A 20,622-nucleotide genomic window follows, 5' to 3' on the forward strand; every position below is an offset into this window, starting at 1 on the left:
TGTGCGAGGGCGGGCGGGCTCCACTGAGAGGGAGGCCTCCGTGTTTGAAACGGGAGCGGGCGGCGTGAGGGTTGATGGGCAGTGTGAGGCATGTTATGTCTGGTCTGGGGGTCAGATTCTCTACCAGAGCCCAGAAGGCATCCACCTCCCTGCAGCACATACTCTCCATAGCTGAGGGCATGGGCTGGCAGTTCTCACACAAGCACCTACATACAAAAAATTATCAGGAAATCTTCGTATCTCTCTCTCTCTCCCTCTCTCCCCTGCGGACGTCAATACACCGTAATGCGGAGTTATAACACGCATAGCAAGATACATCTGATACAAGCTGATATTTGTGCATTAGTTTCTGTTATGGGTAAGTAGCATTAGTTATCTAATACATGGGTAAGTAGCATTAGTTATCTAATACTGGCAGAACTATTGGTAGCTTTTTTATAACCTAATACATGATGGCAAACTTAATGTGATGTGAACACAGCGTTAGACATCGTTAGCTGTCGTTAGCTAACGCTGGTCGCTCACCAAGACACCTGCCCAGTTCTCCACTGGTTATCCTCACACCACAGCTCTATTTCTCTTCTGTGGCCGTTATTTCTCCTAACCCTGATCTGTTCCTGGTCTCTTGGACGCCTAGCAGGCTCATAATTATAAGCCTGTGAGCCGTCATATGCATATGAATGTACATTTTCAACCTCTTCAGTCTCAAAACTAGTACTGGGATCCATGTTTATTAATGTTACACTCAATCGAACTCGGCCGGACTCCCTTACGCTACGTCACTTCCGGTTAGTGGGTTTTTAGATGCGGAAGCAAAATTCTCTCACAAAAACGACCACAAAAGTCACTGTAGTGTGTATATGTTTTTGTTTTAATCGAGTTTCTACATCATTTTCCTACACATTTATTCACCATGGTCTCCAACCTGCAAGTTGGGCTTTAACTCTGATAATGCCAATGCTAATTTTAGCTAGCCAAAAACAGGCTTGAAAACCATTAAAACAATATGTACTTAAGAACTGAACATCTAACTCCTTAAAAGGTTTTTTAGTACAACCGAATGCTGAACAAGACCCTTTTTTAAGTCATCAAAACCTTACAATTAACATTAATGAACTGAAAACTACCAAAATAGCAGCAGCAATGGCTACGCCCATACTCTGTGAATCTGGGGTTATGCCATGGTTACGTCACCTAGCCAATGTTGCTGTGGAAACCTGTTAACAGACTGTCACTATAAGCTGCCACCCCTTTAATAATGCATAAATTTAAGCCTTAATGATATTTAAAGGTGAATTACATCGAAATTCAGCCCCCATGCAGTTGTCATGAATGTGGAAATTAGCTATAGACACCAAAACTGTATCAGGATGTAAACATGTTTATTTCTGTGGTAAGGTTTGGCATTTTAACATGGGGATCTATGGGAATTGACTCACTTTTGGAGCCAGCCTCAAGTGGACATTATAGGAACTGCAGTTTTTGGCACTTAAATGTTGGCTTCACTTTTCAGCCCCGATCCAAACCAAATATGGAGGTGGTTGGAGATACGATTCCAACCAGATTATTACCGATGCGTCTCAGTCCGGACACTCTGGACGCTCTAATCAGATTTCAGTGTCTTTTGCATCATTCACAACGTGACACACAACTCCGACATCAAATCTAGAGTGACAGAGGCACTGAGCCGAAACCATGCAAACTAAATGGCTGCTGGAAGTTATGGAGAGGGGCTGGGGGGCACTTCTGTACTGGTAAAACTGGACGTAGCAAAGACCTCAGTTTCTCATGCTTCCATGTTGGAAAGCCACTTCACCAGTGCATCTGTAGTTACTGATGGCTACATCGTTACCACAGCAACCGATGCAGATAGGTTGATAATGAAACACAAATCCGATTTGATCAATTGCATATGACAGTGTGTATAATCTGTCATAAAGATATGATCTGAGAAACAAATCTGAATCACCTGGAGTCTGAACCTTAGCCCAGCTCTCATCCTGTCAGGCAAAGAGATGCTTCCTTTCAACGTGAGTGGAGTTGGTGTTTGTTATAAAAATCAATGGGGCTGAATAGGAGACTCATTTGAGTCAGAGGAGATTGGCTCTGACAAGAATTGCACACAAAACTGAAAGATATCCTGCACCCTTAGGTAAAAACTCTTTAAATATTTTAATGCCATAGTCCAAAATGGATGCATTTTGGCCTGAAGCAAGCAGTGTTTCCTCTTTTTTATATTCTACTATAGTTGTAAGACAGATGCACACACACAGCTACAGTGTGATACAAGAATACAGAACAGATGCAATGATCCTTTCTCCTCAGTTCTTATTACTGCATATGTTGCTAAGATCATGTGAAGTTAATTATTGTCATTAGCATTAAAAGCTAGTGTTGTAGTTATAATGGTGAATGGTGGAGTTGTGAGTCATTTTATCAAAATAAACCTCTTACATGAAGAATTAGCTTTGAATCAGAAAATTGTCAGCATATAATACAGTATAATTCATGTGAGAGGTGGTAACAATTGGTGATGGCATTTACATTTTTAGCCATACGAACAGCAAGGCTTGCTCCAACACCAAAAATATCATTTAAGTGGATGCCGTGAAATTTTTCATATAGACATTTATGGTCCCCAGAGGATGGATGCTCCTGACTCCTCTTGATCTCTGTTGTGTCACCACCATGAAGCTGACCTTTTTGGTATTTAGTGAAATGTCTCGACAGCTATTGGAGGGATTTAAGTGAAACTTGTAAGCCAAGTCACCCCCTGAGCCCCTGATAAATATATTACGTTTTACTGACTCTAGTCCAGTGAACCAATCAAGCGCATTCTTAGGGGAACATAAAAATGTTGTGTAGCCCACATCTAATGTGATGGATTCACCAGATGAAGTCACAGCAGTTCACATTCAGTCTCAGATATTTCGGTTATTTTGAGTTGTCGCTACCCCACTCCCATGGTAGTGCATGCATGAAGGGTGGAGAAAATAACAAGAATACCTGAGAGTATACAATGTAGTTCAATACAACATCACAGAATTCAGCCTGTTGGATCAAAACCTCTCTGATGCAGATACAAAAAAAATGCAATTTAATTTATCACTCTCGCATTAAATTGTACACGTGTTGCTATATTTGTGTCTGTCCCCTTTTCCCATGATTCTGCGCATTATCTACTTACCTACTTAAACTGTCCTCACACTGCTTCAGCATTATCTCTGTCCACCAGCTTAACTCTGTCAATATTATTATCAATCAATGTTTTCCTCTGTGTGTGGCCATCTCATGAGCCTTTCAGACCAGCTACAGTATTTCCCAGGCTTACTAAAGGGCACATTTCGGCTTTACCCAAAAAACTTGAATAAATGACTGCAGGGAGGCAGGATGAGAGTGAGGCAAATGAAAGAATGAGGGGGAATGGCACACTTCAAACATGATATGAAGTGAGATAGAAAAGAGGATAGAAAAGTAAACGTAAGCCGAGGTGGATGATGTAGAGAGGGTGGAGGAGATGGCAGGGAGGATAATGAAGGAATGAAGGGAGAGAGGAGGAGAGGAGAGGAGAGGATGAGATAGAGAAGAGAGCAGCATTGCATCCCTGTGTGATCTGAAGTGGGAATTATTTCCATCACACTGTCAATTCTCCCTCTATCCCTCTACCTCCACCTTTCCCTGTCTTTCTCAAACTACATTTTTCTATTCTTTCTACGCTGTGTCGAGCTTCCTCTACATTTTCCTTCTATTTGTCTGTCTGTCTCTGTGTTTTTTAAATGTCTAATTGTATATGAGGACATCAGCAACGGTAATGATAAAACACATGATTTAAAAAAAGATGACGCACAGCAGCTTCTGAGTATACGCGGTAAAAGTCAGCTTTTGTCGTTAATATGTTTTTCAAGCTGTTGGATACAGTGCTGCAGCTCTGCCTGCTATCTCCTACAAAAATATAATGTTTAGCTTTATCTAGGAATTCATCTGAGAAAGCTCATTTAGTAAGCTGTGGCAGCTTCAGATGTACAAAATTTCTATCCATATAGTTCTCGTTATGTATTTAGGAAATTCAGTTTTAAGAATATGTTCTAAACCTCAACTTGTCCTCTTCATGGAACTATATTTAGAAATGCCTGCCTTTTTTTTTTTTTATAAAATCCTAATCTAACACGATCAAAGTTAAATACCTGGTGAGTGTTACTGTGTTCATGAGATCTGACATTCTGCCATTAGCGACTCTCCAAAAAAAATGTAATCATAGTCTTAAGATTTTTGGAGTGATTTTGGTTTTGGAGTGCTGTCCTGGGGTCTACAGTGGCAGGAGGGTGTTCCTAAGGCCCAGACACACCAAATCGACATCAAAGAACCAGTGGCGACAAAGGCTGACTGTTGCATCGCCTCTCTTCACTTGTGCCTTGGCCAAGAAGTTGCATTTGAACACACTACAAAGACTACAACCAATGGCCATCTAGCATGTACGTTCTTCCCCTACGTGAGAGGAAATAATAATAACCACCAGCAGGTGCCGTTAGGGCTTATATGTAATTCAGAAAAAGAAAACAGGAGGCAGGAAATATTCAAGAGGTCAGTTAGCACATTAACAACACGACCCGATGTTTAAAAGAATAAATGATAACTGTGTGCCAGTGAGCAAAAATACATACATTTACAAGCTGTTTTGGCTCAAGAGCTGAGTGGATAAAAAAACAAAACAAAAAAAACCATGCTTAGTATAGAATGTTTGTTTCGATCCCGCGTCCTTTTGACTTTAGCCATTTGTTTACTTTCCTCACTTCTGTTTTTCTTCTCATGCACTGAGCTGAACTCCTAAACAGGGTGATTTCATTGCTCAACAAGGGCCAACTAGCGCCAGTGGTGTGGGACACATCACAAATACTAGTGAAAAGATGCTCAGTGATGGCCTGACATTGACAGACAGTAAGCCGCTGGCTTGGTGTTTCAGGACCCTTAAGTGGGCTCTCCCCTTTTAATTAGAAATTTAAACACTTGTTTGAACAAATGAAATGTTACAACTGTAGTGACGTGTTCAAATTCAAATTGTACAGTCTATAAGCTCAGTGGACAGTTTGAAGTAGTTTGTTTTGTGGTCCAGCAGAGGACATTGAGTGGATGAATGTATAAATAATAATGAAAGGCAGTAGGAGGCAAAGCCATGCTGATTAGATAATCACTACACCAAAGTAGCTTAGAAGCCATTTGTGGAAGTATTTTGGGTTCCACCCTGTAGAGGGCAAAATTACCACCAAAGATAAAACTGTTTGTCTACTTTGTAAAAAGCTGCTGCCTCACTCTGCAAATAGAATAAATCTGAGGACTCACCCATAAGCTTACCACCAGAGAGAAGCGGGGCGTGGCCAGAAACAGGCTTTTTTTGCATTTGCTTTTCGATTGTTGCTACTAATAGGTTCACTTTCTTCTCACTGTTTAGTGGACATCAAAAAAAAAAAGACTTCAACAGCCCCTCTGAGGGTGACCTCCAGCTCACCTGGTAGAGTGTGCGTCCCATGTAGGCTTAGTCCCTGCAGTGGCCCCGGCTCGATTCTGACCCTTTGCTGCATATCATCTCCTTTCTCTCTCTCCCCCCCATTTCCTGTCACTTTCCAGCTGCTCTATATTAAAGGCAATAAAGCCCTGAAAAAATCTTTAAAAAAGTCACCCCCATTTGCTGATAAATGGACCAATCTCATATGTCATTAATCTAGTTTTACGGCCAAACCTGGCCTTTCATCGAACATACAGAGATTTAAGATTTAATGTTAAGTACCACTTTCACATGATTGAAAAGGATATGTTTGTAAATTGGAAGTGAATTGTACCTTTTTTTAGACTTACATAAAAAATCTCTTGTCCGTCCTTTTTTTTGCCACAGCATCATCTCAGATACATGACTGACCTTCCCACACATGCCCAACATGATCAATGCTGTGAACACCAACCAAGAACAATCAATTTGGATCCATCTGCTGTATTTGTTGTACCTGTTAGCTGAATGCCGTATGTCTGAGTAGCTTCCACAGGCAACACACATTTGTTGAACTTGAGGTGTATCCATGCATGTTCATGTGCACGTGTATGTTCCTGGATGCATATGGGAATCTGTCAGCAGGCCCATGTTTGTGTGCTCGCAGTTCTGTTTCCAGGACTAGACTCTTAATAGATGCACAGCATATGCCAGACAAAACAGGCCCATCTGCCTTATCACTGAGGTAATTGCATTTTTCAAAGTGACAGCGGCCAATGCATAATTCATCATTAGGTAAAGCACAACGAAGTCCCACAACCAAGTGTGTCAGCTAGCTTCACTGCAGGTAGGATGGAGGGAGGCTGCGCTGCGACCAGCAGCTAAGATAGGGAGATTTTTTCAGACAGCGAGACAGGAATGTGTTTGGAGGTGATATTTAAAATTGGAAAGGCTGTCATCATGCTGTGTGTGTATGTCTGCGTGAGTGTGTGTGTGTGTGCGTGCGTGCAGGTAAGTCAGCATGTTAACAGGACAGCCTATTTCTCTCTGCTCTCCCCTCAGGCGTTCTCTCTCCACTCATCTTATTATATTGTGTTACATCCAACCTCTCCTCCTCTCCCTTTTTTCTGTCTGCTTCATTCTCTCCTCAACCACTGCATACCTTTCACACTATTATTTTTTTTACCTTCATTTCCCTTTGTTTTTTTCTCTCCTTTCACTAGCTGTCTTGTCATGTTTTCAACCAGTCTGCTCCGCTTTCTGACTCGTTTTGCTTTTTCAGTCTCACATTCTTCATCGCTTTCTCTCAGACTCCTGCAGAAATATGTGTACCTGTAAAACGGAGGTACTGGAGTGCTGCCCGGCTAATTGAGATCAGTCAGTTGTGTCAGCAGTATCACATAACAACATGCAGCTACGTTTATGTGAAAGACATCCCTTCAGACCATATTAATGGAATAAAAATGCGGCAATGGGATAAATAAAATCTCCTAATCAAGCACCATTTTGTGATATCCCTGGCATTTAGCAATATCCCAATCCGTATGCAAATGATAGAGTCTCCTGGGTTTATGGTTTCAGTTTCAAGTTCAGATATTAATTTGCACATTTTAATATGCAATTTAATGCAAATTACAAAGTACATCCAACACAAAAGTGTCCTTCATTGAAGGTAAAACCTGCGTCACCCTCTTTCTTATTCCAATATCTGCTGCGCGGTAATTATGCATAAGTAGCACTGTCAATTAGAAGGACCCACCCACAGTGATCTACACACTAATTAGCACTTTATTTTTGAATACATTTAAAAATGTTGCGCATGTTGCAAGTGTTGTGTATTAGAAGGAAAATCCACAACTTCCATTTGTGTTTTCATCCACTATTATAATATACTAGCGGTTTTCAAACTGTGATGCACGCCTCCCCAGGGAGGCACGAGAGAGTTGAAGGAGGGGGCATGGAGGGAGAGACGTGAGGCAAAGATACTGCACGAGGTGAAAGGGACAGGTGCATGCCAATCTTCTGAAAACAACAAGAACTTAGTTATTGTAGTTTGGCTCACTGATGTGAGCTGCAGCAGTGTCTGTGGCACAACGCCGATACACATATTATTAGAGTCAGTGTGACTTATATTTCCTGGGGATATTCTTATCTCCATCCATTGTGAATGAATGTCCAGAAATGTGTTTAGAAGTCATAGAAAGCTAAGCTATATTTAGAATATTTTCACCATTTCACCTTCCCGTCAGACAGCCCTCTCCGATGGGAAACTGAAGCTGTTAAAACCATCTATGAACTCTCCCAAGCCACCAGACTCCTCTGACAAAAACAGTAACTTTACTTTGTAGCACAAAGGAGTTGCTGGTCTACCACCATCTCGATCGGTTAGGTGGCTTGTGGTCTTGTGTGACTTTGGAGAATCTGAACCCTTTTAAAGTCACACAGAACTGATATATTATTTTTTGATACATTTTGCTGCAGCCCTCGTCCGCACCAGTACATTGCTTGGCTCATGTCCATACTCCTGTCTGCTTCTCCAAACTAGGGACGTGTCGACCGCCATCAACTGCATGTAATTCACTGAATATGGAAAAGTACCTCATACAACCCGACTTCAGAACATCCAAACTGTCCCTTTAAGATTGGAGACTGGAGAAGGACTAAATTTGATTTAAACCCAAAATGAGCATGTTTGATGACTTTGTGTACATGTGCCCATTTTGTAAGATGTGGGGCTTTCGTTCAAAACTGGCAGATGAAATCAAACTCAACATGTAGAGTATCATGCCATGTGACAGTTTTGACTTTTGATTTGTGACGCATGCAGAGTGAACCTTTTCTGCAGAAATGAATGTGGAATGATTGTAGATGTACTCCTTTGGCTCCGGACCAGGTGACACGGGAGAGAGATGTGGGAGAGAGGTATTTTAGAAACAAGGAGCTCTTTTTCTTAATTGCCTTGGGCTTATGGAGGTATACAGAATAATATGTCTGGTGAAAGACTTCCAGAGTTGGAAACTGTGTTTTGTGTGTTTATGTAAGCATTTATGTATTTTTATAACTCACATTTCTCCCCTACTATTACACCTTTAACACACACAGCTGCAGTAAACACACAGATCTTTATCAGATCATAGGGTTGGTAATGAGACACAGGCTTCTGGCTGCATCCTGCTCTGTGCATCTGTGCGTGTGCATATTGTGATTTGCATTGTTATTGGTGTTGTGTGGTACTCTATGAATGCCAATGTGTCAATGCATATCTGCGCAGTTTCTGGGTATTGTCTTGTAGTCTCTCTCTCTCTCTCTCTCCCTCTCTCTCTCATCTTGTAGTCTTTACCTATTTTCTCCTCTGTTTTTTCTCCATTCCTTGGCCCCGTCCTTACCGGGCCTCCCTCTCCTTGGCGCCCTCTTCGTTTCAACCCACACCTGCAGTTTCCTCCCTCTGCAAGTCTCTCAGCCAATCTCCATCACACCACGCACTGTCAGCGGGACTGAGAGATGAAAAGCAGGAGGGAGGGAAGGAGGGAGGGAGGGAGCGATGGTGAATAAAGAGCAGGAGAGATGGACTGAGAAACATAGGCATTAAGACTGAGGAGAGAGTAATAGGAGGGAGACAGAGTGACTGACAGAGAAGTGAGCTAGAGGAGGAAGAAGAGAGGGGAGGAGGGCGGGAGAGGAATCGAGTGAGGGAGACCATAACGGGAATAAAAGAGAGACAGATGAATAGATAGATGAAAGAGGGTATTCATTGAGGTAAGGACAGGTGGGACAGAGGGAAGGAGCATTACTGTGTGTGTGTGTTTGTGTAGCAGAACTGACAGTAATCATCGGAGACAGAATGGCGAGTTAAAACCTCTGTAGGACTGAATTAGCACTCATTCTGTCTCTGTGTCTGCCTGTTGTTTCTCTGCATACAGTACCTCACCATCTACACATATATGCACACTGCAAAACACAAAGTACTGAGTATTTCGGTTTGTTTTTTTATTACAGTTCCAGCAATGCAACTAATTCGACAGCGATGCCCATATCTAAATGTTTTTGGAAATAAAAAAATCACTGCTATGGTTCCAACCATGACTGCACTAGATATTTGCAGCACCTCTGCCGCCTCTGCCTGGATGTTTTTTTGTTTGCTTACTCATCCTTCATTTAGAATTTAGACAGTTTGAGAGTTTGCAAAATTGTGCCAAACAAATAAAGTGTTGCTCTTCCATAAAGCTGGGGGCCTTGATAGAAACAGATTAAAAAACAAATAGTTATAATACGTACAAAAGAGATATCCTAACTTTTAGTCCCTGGCATAGTTGAAGCACATTTCCCATAATGCAACTTCATAGCATGTTTCTAGTTGTTAGTCCCTATACGCTAAATGGATAATCTGTAGGCAACAGGATTTGGGGACTCGGTAGTCCGAGTGACCAATCACGTTTTAGCAGCAGGTAGTCTAGTGTAGTGTGGAGAGGCAGAACGTATTGGCCAAAATGTAATCTTGGAAGCCATCGGCTGTCATTTGACAATGATTTAAGATTAGCCAAAATAACCGGCATAAGGAAATGGAAGTCTTTGCCTGGATATCTGTTTGCTACAGCGGATCTCCCAAAACATTGGATGTTGCCCAGAGAGGCCGACCATTGATGATGATGAGGTGATGGGCTCCACCAAGCCAAGATGACCTTGAGTGCTCCTAAACTGATGAGTCAATCGACGTAATATCAATCCGTTTTAATAATCAGTTAATCCCTACAGATGAAGTGGTCACAGCTTTCTAAGCATAGGTATTTGCAGGTGTTCTTTTATTTCATACCATTGCTTTTTGCAAGATTTTTGATTGTTGACCAGACGGTACAAGCAATTTCAAAACATAACTTCAGGCTCTGGAAGTTTGAAATGTTTAAAAATCAGTAGATGTAATGCATAACAAAAATGATTGTTAGTCACAGCCCAAGTGCAAAAGTGGAGGTAAACTTGACATGTCATTTCGTTATTACAGCGTGTGCAGACTTTAAATTATGAGTCACTACCTTAAAAATGGTCAAAATTAAAAATGAATGAACTGCAGGGCACCTCCAGAGATTTCGTCATTTTATCTTCTGTCATTACCATTTCTTTTTTTTCTCTGTCCACACGGCAGAGAAATACTTTTTTCCTTTACATAGATTTAAAGGAAACTGACTAGAAAAAAAGCGCAAACAAACTATCTGCTTTATAGTCTCTTCTCACTTCCCACAGATACCTATATGTAGTTTCACCTTTGAATTCAGCATTTTTCATTGTTAGTAGTAATGACTGCTGTAATGACATGACAGTATGGGAAAACAAATCTAACTTTGGAAACAAATACAGTTACCAATTTTTTTTTTTTATAATTTTACAACATGGATTTGTTGACTTATTATCCTTAATAGTGTATCTCCTCATCTATCTCACATTTTCTCCTCCTTTCTGCCTCTCGCTCAGTTGCCCCTGACAGCCACATTCAGTTTCTCCTCCTCCTCTGCTTTGTACTGTCATTCATCATCAGTGTCATTCAGTTTTCCCCTTCCACATGGCACAACATCTGCTTGGGAGTGTTGCACTTGCCCCGTTGAAAAGGATTCAGACAAACCGTGCGATGAGAAGCCTGGAAGCAGTTTCACCTCTCTATGTCTGGTGTCAATTTATATGCCAGCCTCTGAACACAGAGTGTGTGTGCAGCGTCTTTATGAAATAGCCAAATCTCAGAAGCTGTGCAGCACACCAAATATCAGACATTCAGAGGTTTTTATTAATTCGTGTTTTTCATAATACAGCAATAAATTGACCAGAAAACTTGTTTACTTAAATGTTTGTATGTTCTTTTAATTATCAGGGTATTTTTTTGCACATTTAGTGACCTTTCTCACAGACCTGTCATAGAGAAAAAAAAATAAAAAATAGGCATGGAGGCATCACACCAGGGCCCTGGAACTTGAACTCTTAAATGGTATGCAGTGCCTATTAACATTATTAAATACACATGTGTGATGTCTAAATATCAAAAGTGAAAAAGGTCTGCAGCTCATTAAAAAAGTTCCTGTCAAACAACCATAACCATTTTGTGAGTAAACAATGATTTCAGACAGTATCTAATGATTGATATTATCCTTTACAGACCTAAATTTTGTGCAATTTCCAATAATGTCTCAACCCCATGTGATAAAACTGAGAATAACAACTGGTGTTTAGAAAAAAACAAACATTCGATTAAAAGAAAGACTGACATAAATTAATAAAGAAGAGAAACATATCATAGTGAACACGAAAGAGAAAATAACATGCACTGATGACGCCCTCCTAGATCCATATTCTTCATAGCCAAATGATAAAAATAACCTTTTTTCCATATTTTGATTGACATGATATGTATAACAGTGACATTAGATCTGGATGTTTTCCTTTAGTTATTGATATGTAATATTGATATACAAAACTGTACCAAACATACCACAGTCGCTGTTATCTGCCCAGAAGTATTGTTGCTTCCACGAAAGTAGACAAGCCCTCTTTCTTTATGTAGCCTCATGAGTTTCTTTTTGAGTACAAGTGAGATACCGAATGCATCCCATAATGCATTTACTCTGTCATTTGTTTTGAAAATAACGACATCTTCTAAAATGCGCTCATGTCTCAGACTCTGACTTGCTGCCCAGGCCAGTGACTGGCCAGTCAACTTGCCCTGCAAAATCTTTTACTGGCCCCAGGCCATCAGGACAGTGGTTGCCAGTTCAATTTCTGAGGCTTGATTGCTCGATTAATCATTTGGCTCAAGTAACAATTGTGATGATCAAGGTAAATGTAATAATTTATTGTGGTTTTAGGTTGTATTTCCAAGCCCTGGTTTCACGCTGATTATTTCTGAGTGTATTTCAGCCCGAACAATTGCACTCACTACACCATCTGTAGTAACACACCACCACAAAAAGAGGGATTTTAATTATGTCTAGTATAGGCTTTACTGAGGCCTCACTTTATTCATGTTTATACTGTGGTGGATGTGTGCACTACTCTGCAGCTGAAATCTGTAATTTGAACTACATAATTTGGAAGCCTTAAAGGAATTTATGCAGTTTCTGCTTTCCTTCAGCACCACAATGTTTTGTTTCAGGCTTCACAGAGTCGAAGACCTGAAGACATTGGAAACCAACAAGTAGATCATAATGATGTCTGTTTTTGCAGATGTAAATGTGGTGAAACATGATTTATTATTCAGTCGACATCACTTAATGAAGGATTATTTTGTCATGGTAAGTGTACGTGTGGTGTGAAATTTTAAACTGAACCTGGTGCGCTGAAGTGTTTTTGCTTTGAAGAGCTGTTGTTTTGATTCGGGAGGCTCTGTCACTGTTTGTGCATTAGATGAAGCCTGCATGGCATTATGATAATAATAATAATTAATAGCGATGAAAATCAGTGGAGAAAATGATTTCTTCAAGTCAACTGACATTATTTAAAGGCATCAAAGAGACAAGTGCTGCTTGGATGTGTGTTTGCTCGTAGGAAACAAGCAGGTGTTCCTGTGATCCAGCTCACACATTAAAAAGACCCCCAAAAAAACAGAAACAATTTCTTTGTTGCCAGAAAATGCGCTGCGCTCAAAGTCAGCTCCAGAACAAATCCATGGCGTTCTGACGGAGTGAAAATATTAAAATAGCACAGTTTTAGAAAACAAAAGGATCACACTTCCCACTGGTTCAATCCAACACTGCTGCCGCTCAATCTAATTCTCTGTGTCTGTTTCTGACAGATGGTGATGGCTACCAGGACCACCTCCTCCCCGTGTGTTTAGATGTTGCCTGTCAAAGCAGTGCCATCTACCTGGCCAAGTCAGGCTCAAAAGAGGTACGTAACACACACACACATGACCACACTGACAGCTGTGTTAAAAGTCATTCTAATGGATTAGCTTGGTTTCTACACGGTAAACCACTTTATTTTTTGTATTTAGCACTCTTCTATGAGCTGCTCTTTACTGTTCCATTCTTTAAAACACCACTTTGTACTACTCTGCTTTCTGTTCTTACCTTCTGCTTAAATCTGTCAGACAGTGGGGCACTGCTCTGTTCTTTGTTACACTTCTCTGATTTGTACAACACTGCTTTGTTCAACTGTCCTCTTCTCTACTAGTTCTTATTACATGCTCAGTGGATGCATAGGGACCACAGTCCACTGCTGCTAGGAGAGCTATTATTTGACCCCACCACCCACCATGACCTCCTCCGACATTTTCTTTTTTGTTAGTTTGTTTTTTTGTTTTTTTTGCAGCAGTTTAAAAACGTTACGCAACTCTGGCCTTTTCTACTTGGAGAGGTTGGTAATCTCTATCATGTCTGAAAGAGGTCACTTGTAGGTGATCTAAGTGTCGCCATTAGCACACATCTGCAAGATACCTAGATAGATAGATGGATACATACATACATAGATTTGACAATCATTAAATACTGCTTCACCTGAAGACAGTTTCCACATACATCTACAACTGTCGAGGATTTAATTACACAAGAACGCCGCAGGCTTATTTCCTTTGTGATCCTCTGGGAGGGCAAGATGCCAGGTCTGGCAAGGCCAATAGGCGCAAATACAATATCCATATATTTACTGACAAAAATAAAAGAGACATAAAAGGACAACACTGTATTAGTTTTTGCAAGGTCCCTATTATGAGAGACTAACCAGTTCTTCAAAGCTTGCTTGAAATTTCTCTCTGCTTCACTCAGTTTCAGAGACACTGGAAGTTTATTACATTCAATTGCAGCCATATATAGAAAGGTGTTTTTGCTGCGGTCAAGCCGGCCACGGCAGCCACGCAACAGTGAAATTAGTTTTAAGTTAGATATTCGGCAGACATTCATTCCGAACCCATTAGCGTCTTCTTTTAGTTTCCATTTCACTCGAGAACAGCAAGCTCACCTCCCAGCCCTCCTGTTTACCGCTGGGGGCTGACAGGACCCTCAATTGTACTATGAATGGAACCGTGTGTGTTACCGCATGACTGCAGCTGTCTGCGGATGTTCAATGAGAAAAGTATGTCTGAGCCTTTATCAGGTCTCTTCTCTCAGGAAGCCCACCTCACCAGTGGCTCCATTGCGGTGCCAGCGCTCCGATTCCTACATACAATGGCTGTCTATTTTAGGAAGGCATTAAACATGCGGCTCACTGCTTAGGAAGACATCAGGGCTGATTCAGCGGGTGTCACTTTGTTTGCAGAGCCATGCAAGATAGAAGTAACAGATAAGCACACATACATGCAATCCCATCCGAACAATGTGCACATGCAGAAGCAAATGTATGTCCACGAACACGCTCACACACAGTTCTTATACTCTCATGAACACACACACACACACACTATCTCCACCACCACCTACGTAGCATCTTGTGTGTTTCTTTTCAGTTGCATCCTACCAGTTGGCAGAAGCCCCCACTCCTTTTTCTTCCTTCCTCAGCCACCAGAAAACTAGCTTCCACTTCTTTTTTTTTCCAGTCCAAAATAGAAATATTACAGGCTTATCTGCATGTCCGCCCCCACGCACACATATGCGCACAAAAGACACACACATGGAGACACACAGACGCGCACTCCCTGTGGACATGCCTTCTTTTGTTTGCCTGTCAGCAACAAAAAAAAAAGATTTAAGGAAGAAGTGAAAGGAGGAGTGTTGAAGGGAGGGGAGGCAGAGAGAGGAGGACTTATCCGCACTGATGGATGAAGTGAACACATGTTGTGTTCTGTGTCGCTATGTGTTTGAGAGACAGTCATCACTGTCACAGAGAGAGACAGGCAGAGAGGGAAGGGTGAACACAGTGTGGGATAAAAAAACAGGCTCTCTCTATGCTACTACGTTTTCATGGAGTAGTGATAATAATGTACAATCATAACCTTCACCAGCAGAAGCCAACACATACATGTTTATTAACATCACAATACTCATCTGTTCATCATTATTCGTGATATAAACACTGTATGAGTCGATAATTATGCTTTATGTCACACCACGTGTGTGTGTACTGTAGGTGTGTGTTGGTCCATTACAGTGGAGCAGCTAGTCAGCAGATGTCTCCCCTTGAGGTATCTGCCCACTGACAATTACAGAGGAAATGGAGGGAGAGACTGAGGAAAGTGAGGAGTAAGAGATGGAGAAAACTCAAGAGGGATAGGGGAATAAAGGGAGAGAAGTGGAAAGAAAAGATGGCCTGATGAGAATAGAAAAATATATGAAGGGTGGAGGGGGAGGAAGGAAGATAGGCCAAAAATGCTCTTTCTGTTGGCCCTTCATTGCCACTTTGAGAGGAACATCCCATCAGAAGGAATGAGGGTGGGAAAAGAAGAAAAGAGGAATGGCGAGTGATAGTTACATGTATTCTGTACCGACAAAGACATGATGAGATGCCTTTGGGTGTGCTTGGAAGTCCTGCTGAGTAAAAACTAGTGTGTGTCTATAGTTCATCTCCAAACAGCAATTCATTCCTTCCTTCCTGTGGTCTCAGCCACAGCTCTGCCTCTACCTCTGCAGCAGCTTCAGGCCTTTAGATCACCATATTGAAAGAAACCGCAGGGGGCTTCCAACAATCTCTCCGTTTCATTCTCTGTCCTAACAGACACACACTGATCACATTTATTCTACTTTGTACCTCCCTTCTTCCTCACCCACATTCTCTAACACAATCAGACATTACTGCAGAGAATAATGTAATTGAGTGCCTGTGGGTGTTACACTTGTCAAGGACATTGAAGCAAAAGAAAGCAAACAAAAATGTGACTTATATATTATGTTAGCTAGAAGGAAAGACCTCCTGAACATCAGAGAACACATTCACAAGAACAAGCCGAAAGCGTATTGCATTTTTAAGAGCATGGCTCATTTCCAGTTCGATACAGCAAAATGCAGAGCCGAGCAGTATTGCTGAATAACATCTCAGTGTGTTTAAGCACTGATGAAATGGCTTTACAAATGGACTTCTCTAATCAGAACAATAATTAAGACGTACCATCCCTCAATAAACAGCATCAGATTTACACAGACCATTACAAACATTCTATTACTGAATGTCTTTCAGACTTAGAATCATTTTCTTGATATAATAGAGAGTAATAATAATTGGGTTCCCGCTAAGTGCTTGCATTACACTGCAGTATACTCCTAAATACGCCAGTGACAAAATTCATCAAATTAAATGTTCAACAATTTGTACATGAAGCACATGTATGCATTAGGAGTTGCTGACTTGCTTTCATTTCCCTACATTCCCATATACTGTAGTTAGTGTCTTTGGTCAACTATGAAGTTCATTGTCAGGCCATAAAATCTGGCAGAGAGGGAACAATCAATCAAGGGCACCTTATCTGCTCTTTCTCACACTCACACACGACCAGCAAAGTCACAGCCACACTTTATAGTCGCATGGGATTTTTTTGTTTATTTGTTTTGATGGAAAAAATGTATCCATCATTATGTAGAAAATCCATATTTCATGTGAATAAATAAAGCAAGAGGTCATCTTCTCTTGCCTGTATCAGCACTGTGAATAAATGTAATGTCTAACTGGTCTTTGAGGTCTGCTCTACCAGATCTTTACAATCATTAAATTATTTACAGTAATGTATATCAATATCAAGAATATACTATTCACTACTACACTATTCAAGTATTCACTTTTATCTCTCATCCCTGAGTATCACATATACTGGGGAGGTTATGGCATATCACCATGTTAGTGATACTTCTGGCATCATTAGATGATCTGTATCTAATATCCTGTCTAGGAAAGCAAATACAAATGTAAGTAAATACACTGAACGCATTGTGATTGGAATGCTCAAATTTACATTGTGATAAACCATATTGCTGTCTCAGCCAACTTTAAATGTAGTCTGAACAGTGTGACCACATTCTTAAAACAAAATTTGCCCAGCAATTTAAAAGGTTATCTAACTTTGCCTCCGTCTGCTAGTTAAAAGAAGTATATCACTGCTGAAAAGATGATCTTTTCACAAAACTGGTCTGTCTTATCAATACAAAGAAGCAAATTCTTTCGAAATTGGAGCTACATAACCTGAGAAAACAGAGAAAGGGGCTGTGGCATTTGCTTTTGCTCAAGAGGTTGAAAACTTACAACTACCAGAATGCACTGCGCCGCACCAGACCCATAAACACTCCCGCTGGTGGGTTCACAAACTCTCGTATTACTCTCTATCTCTCTCTGTCTCTTTCTCTCAGTTCAATTCAAAGAGCTTCATTGGCATGACATTTCTTGTGTGTTGCCAAAGCACAATTACAATTTAAGACAGTGACAATTCAAAAACAGTTAACAACAATGTATTATTACAACTGCATAGACATACATTTTGAAAGAGAAAAAATGTTATGAAATGAAGAAGTAAATAAAAAAGGCAGAGTGCAATCTGTGATGAGAGGAACTATATGTTGTTGTGTTGGTTGTCTCTTAGGCTGTGACAGGTGCTGACATATCTTACTGCATCTATGGCGCTGACACTGTTTTCTCCAAGCACATGTTGCATTTTAGTCTGGTCAGAGAGTGTGTCAAAATCCTGGAGTTTATATTTCATTTTTGTGAAGAATTTTGTTCCGATGTCTTCATTTGTGCAACATTGTAGCAGGAAATCTTGCTCTGTCTCCACCTGTCTCTGAGGACAGAGCTGACACAGCCGGTCTTATGTAGGCAGCCAGGTCTGCCTGTCTCTATGGCCAGGCTGTGATCACTGAGTCTGTACATAGTCATAGTATCTTTCTCAGTTTCTGATCTGTCACAGCAGTCAGATAGCCATCTTGTATTGTCTGTTTGGGCCAAATCGCATTGAAGTTTGTGTTGGGGTTTTTGTCGTAGATGGCCAATAGTTGATGTAGTTTACTTTTTCTTTAGCTATAATTTGGTCGAGCTGGATTGTGTGAGGGTTGTCCTGAGGCCTTGTGCTGTTAGAGGAGGTGAGCCTCAGGACAAGCTGACCCCTGTGGTGGTGGCAGGCATACAAAAGTGTGGAAGTACTATGTGTAGTTCAAGCAACAGCCCGAGAGCCAGCGAACATTTTTCACTGGAAAATGACAAGGAAGTTATGGGCGCTGGCAAGATAAAGTTCATTTACACATACTACCCACATGGTTATGATACAAAGCTGGTTGAAAATCAATATCCTTTTAATCTGTCCAGCTAAGGTTAGAAGTATCAGCAGTATCTTGTAAGTTTTCCCTCACAAAAAGTGATTTGAAAATGAATGACGGCCATCTATGGCATTTCTTTCCTTTGAACTGGAGCGTAACGTTTGTTTACAAGTTCACCAGCCCCACTTACATAATTTGCATATTGAGATCAGATCACAATGCAGTTTAAATCTTTATTAATAACAGCTGTTTCTATTATGCATCCAGATACAGAGGACATGTCAATATCAGGTGTAGTTTATGTACTGTGAATGAAATCAGGAGTAGTTGAGTCTGTCTGTTTGTAGTGAAAGAACGATGGTGGGACGCAGCTTTCTCACACACAGTCCATCAGTGTGTGAGTGACCCCAAGTAGCCACAGTGTGGCCACAGGGCAAATCACCTGGCTCTGTGGGTGGCAACAGTTGATTAGCGTTGGGTCTGTTGGTACTGTTCTTTTGTGCTACCTAATGTTGACTATGGTGTCTGAAGACGAAAACAAAGAAATTCCTAAACAGTGACTAATGCCCACACAGTCACTGCAGGAGCTGTTACATTGGATCAACAATACATGCTGCATAACCATTTTCATTTGGCACTGTACTATGCTAGCATTGTTTTGTTTTACTTTTTAAAATATCCTTCAGTGTTGATGAACTTACCACCCCCTTAGCCTTTCTCAGTGTACATGTACTGTATATATGTATATATGTTTTATCTCTGCACATGTCTGTGTGTATTTTGGTCTCTTGTTGACATGCCCCATTTATACACATGCACAAATGCAAAACACACATACCACCCCCACAAAGACCAAACCAGCTGCCTACTGTTGGTGCCCAGACAGTGTAAGGGCAGCCAGTGTGAGCCAGACAGCTTCCCCCCAGTTATCCCAGTCAGCCGGTCAGTCAGTGGTCAAAGAGGTGACAGTGACAGCAGGTAGCAGTGTCCCCGCCCTGCCCAGCAGACACAAAGACATATGGTCTCACTCCATCTCTGGCTCTGGCTCTGGCTCTGACTCTGACCGCCTCTTTCTGGGAGCAAACCATGACCTCATTTACACCTGCTGATGAAAAACAATCTGTATCTGGGTATTTTGGATAAGTACATGTCAGTGCAAGGTGTATTGGTACATAGTTACAGATGCCATTAACCACAGATAAAGGCAGCATAGGATGGATAAAAACATGGTTAGAAATGTCATTATAATATGTGGAACAACATCACTACCTGTAAAAAAAAAAAAAAAAAAAGTCATCGCAGTGAGCTGTTACATCCTCACTCTACCAGCACATCTTTTGACCCCTACACTTAGAGTGTGTCAGTGGACTACCACCTCCCCAGCTGTATTGCATACAACATGGATTTAAAATATATTTCATCCCAGTCGCTAGACAAAATGTTGTCATTGTATGTTTCAGCAAACCACTGATTCGTTATATTTGCACGTTATTATGTAGCAGATATGCTGAAACTTAACGGTTCAACAACACTGTTGTTAACATGTTGTAAGGTTTACACACAAAATGTACTTGGTTATGGTTAGGAAAAGATCACGTTTTGGGTTAAACACCCAGTTTTGGGGGCACAAATTGTGGCAGGAAAAGCAGCGATGTCATGGTAAAACAACTGCTTTTCGTTGCACTATTTCTGCCAATGGGCAGCCACAAGACACCCACGTCTAAAGCCTGAAATGTTGATGGAAACACACCACTGGCTACTACAATAGACCTGCACCTACAGCAATGACAAACAGTGGTCTGCAGCTTTGCAGGCGTCTCGCTGAGATGATATGATGGTGCACAGGCACCATTCTCTCCACTTCTAAGTGACAAAGTCAGATTATCTTCTACGTCACTTAAGAAATGTTGATGTGATACTTTTGAAACGTGCAAATGTAACATATCCGTTGCCAAAACGTACAATGGTGACATTGTGATTGGCGACCAGGCTGTATATTGACAT

At 41.1% G+C, this 20,622-nt stretch overlaps 1 protein-coding gene across 1 annotated transcript in view; it reads left to right on the plus strand.

Moving 5' to 3' along the window:
• The window catches only part of itfg1 (integrin alpha FG-GAP repeat containing 1), a 183,914-nt gene that overhangs the window by 48,003 nt on the left and 115,289 nt on the right, over positions 1–20,622 (plus strand). Inside the window, exon 9 of the mRNA XM_050047630.1 lies at positions 13,248–13,342. Within this exon, the coding sequence (XP_049903587.1) occupies positions 13,248–13,342 (95 nt within the window). The remainder of the gene's footprint in view (positions 1–13,247; positions 13,343–20,622) is intronic.

The sequence above is a fragment of the Epinephelus moara genome, chromosome 1, assembly GCF_006386435.1.
Source record: "Epinephelus moara isolate mb chromosome 1, YSFRI_EMoa_1.0, whole genome shotgun sequence".
Classification (NCBI taxonomy): domain Eukaryota; kingdom Metazoa; phylum Chordata; class Actinopteri; order Perciformes; family Serranidae; genus Epinephelus; species Epinephelus moara.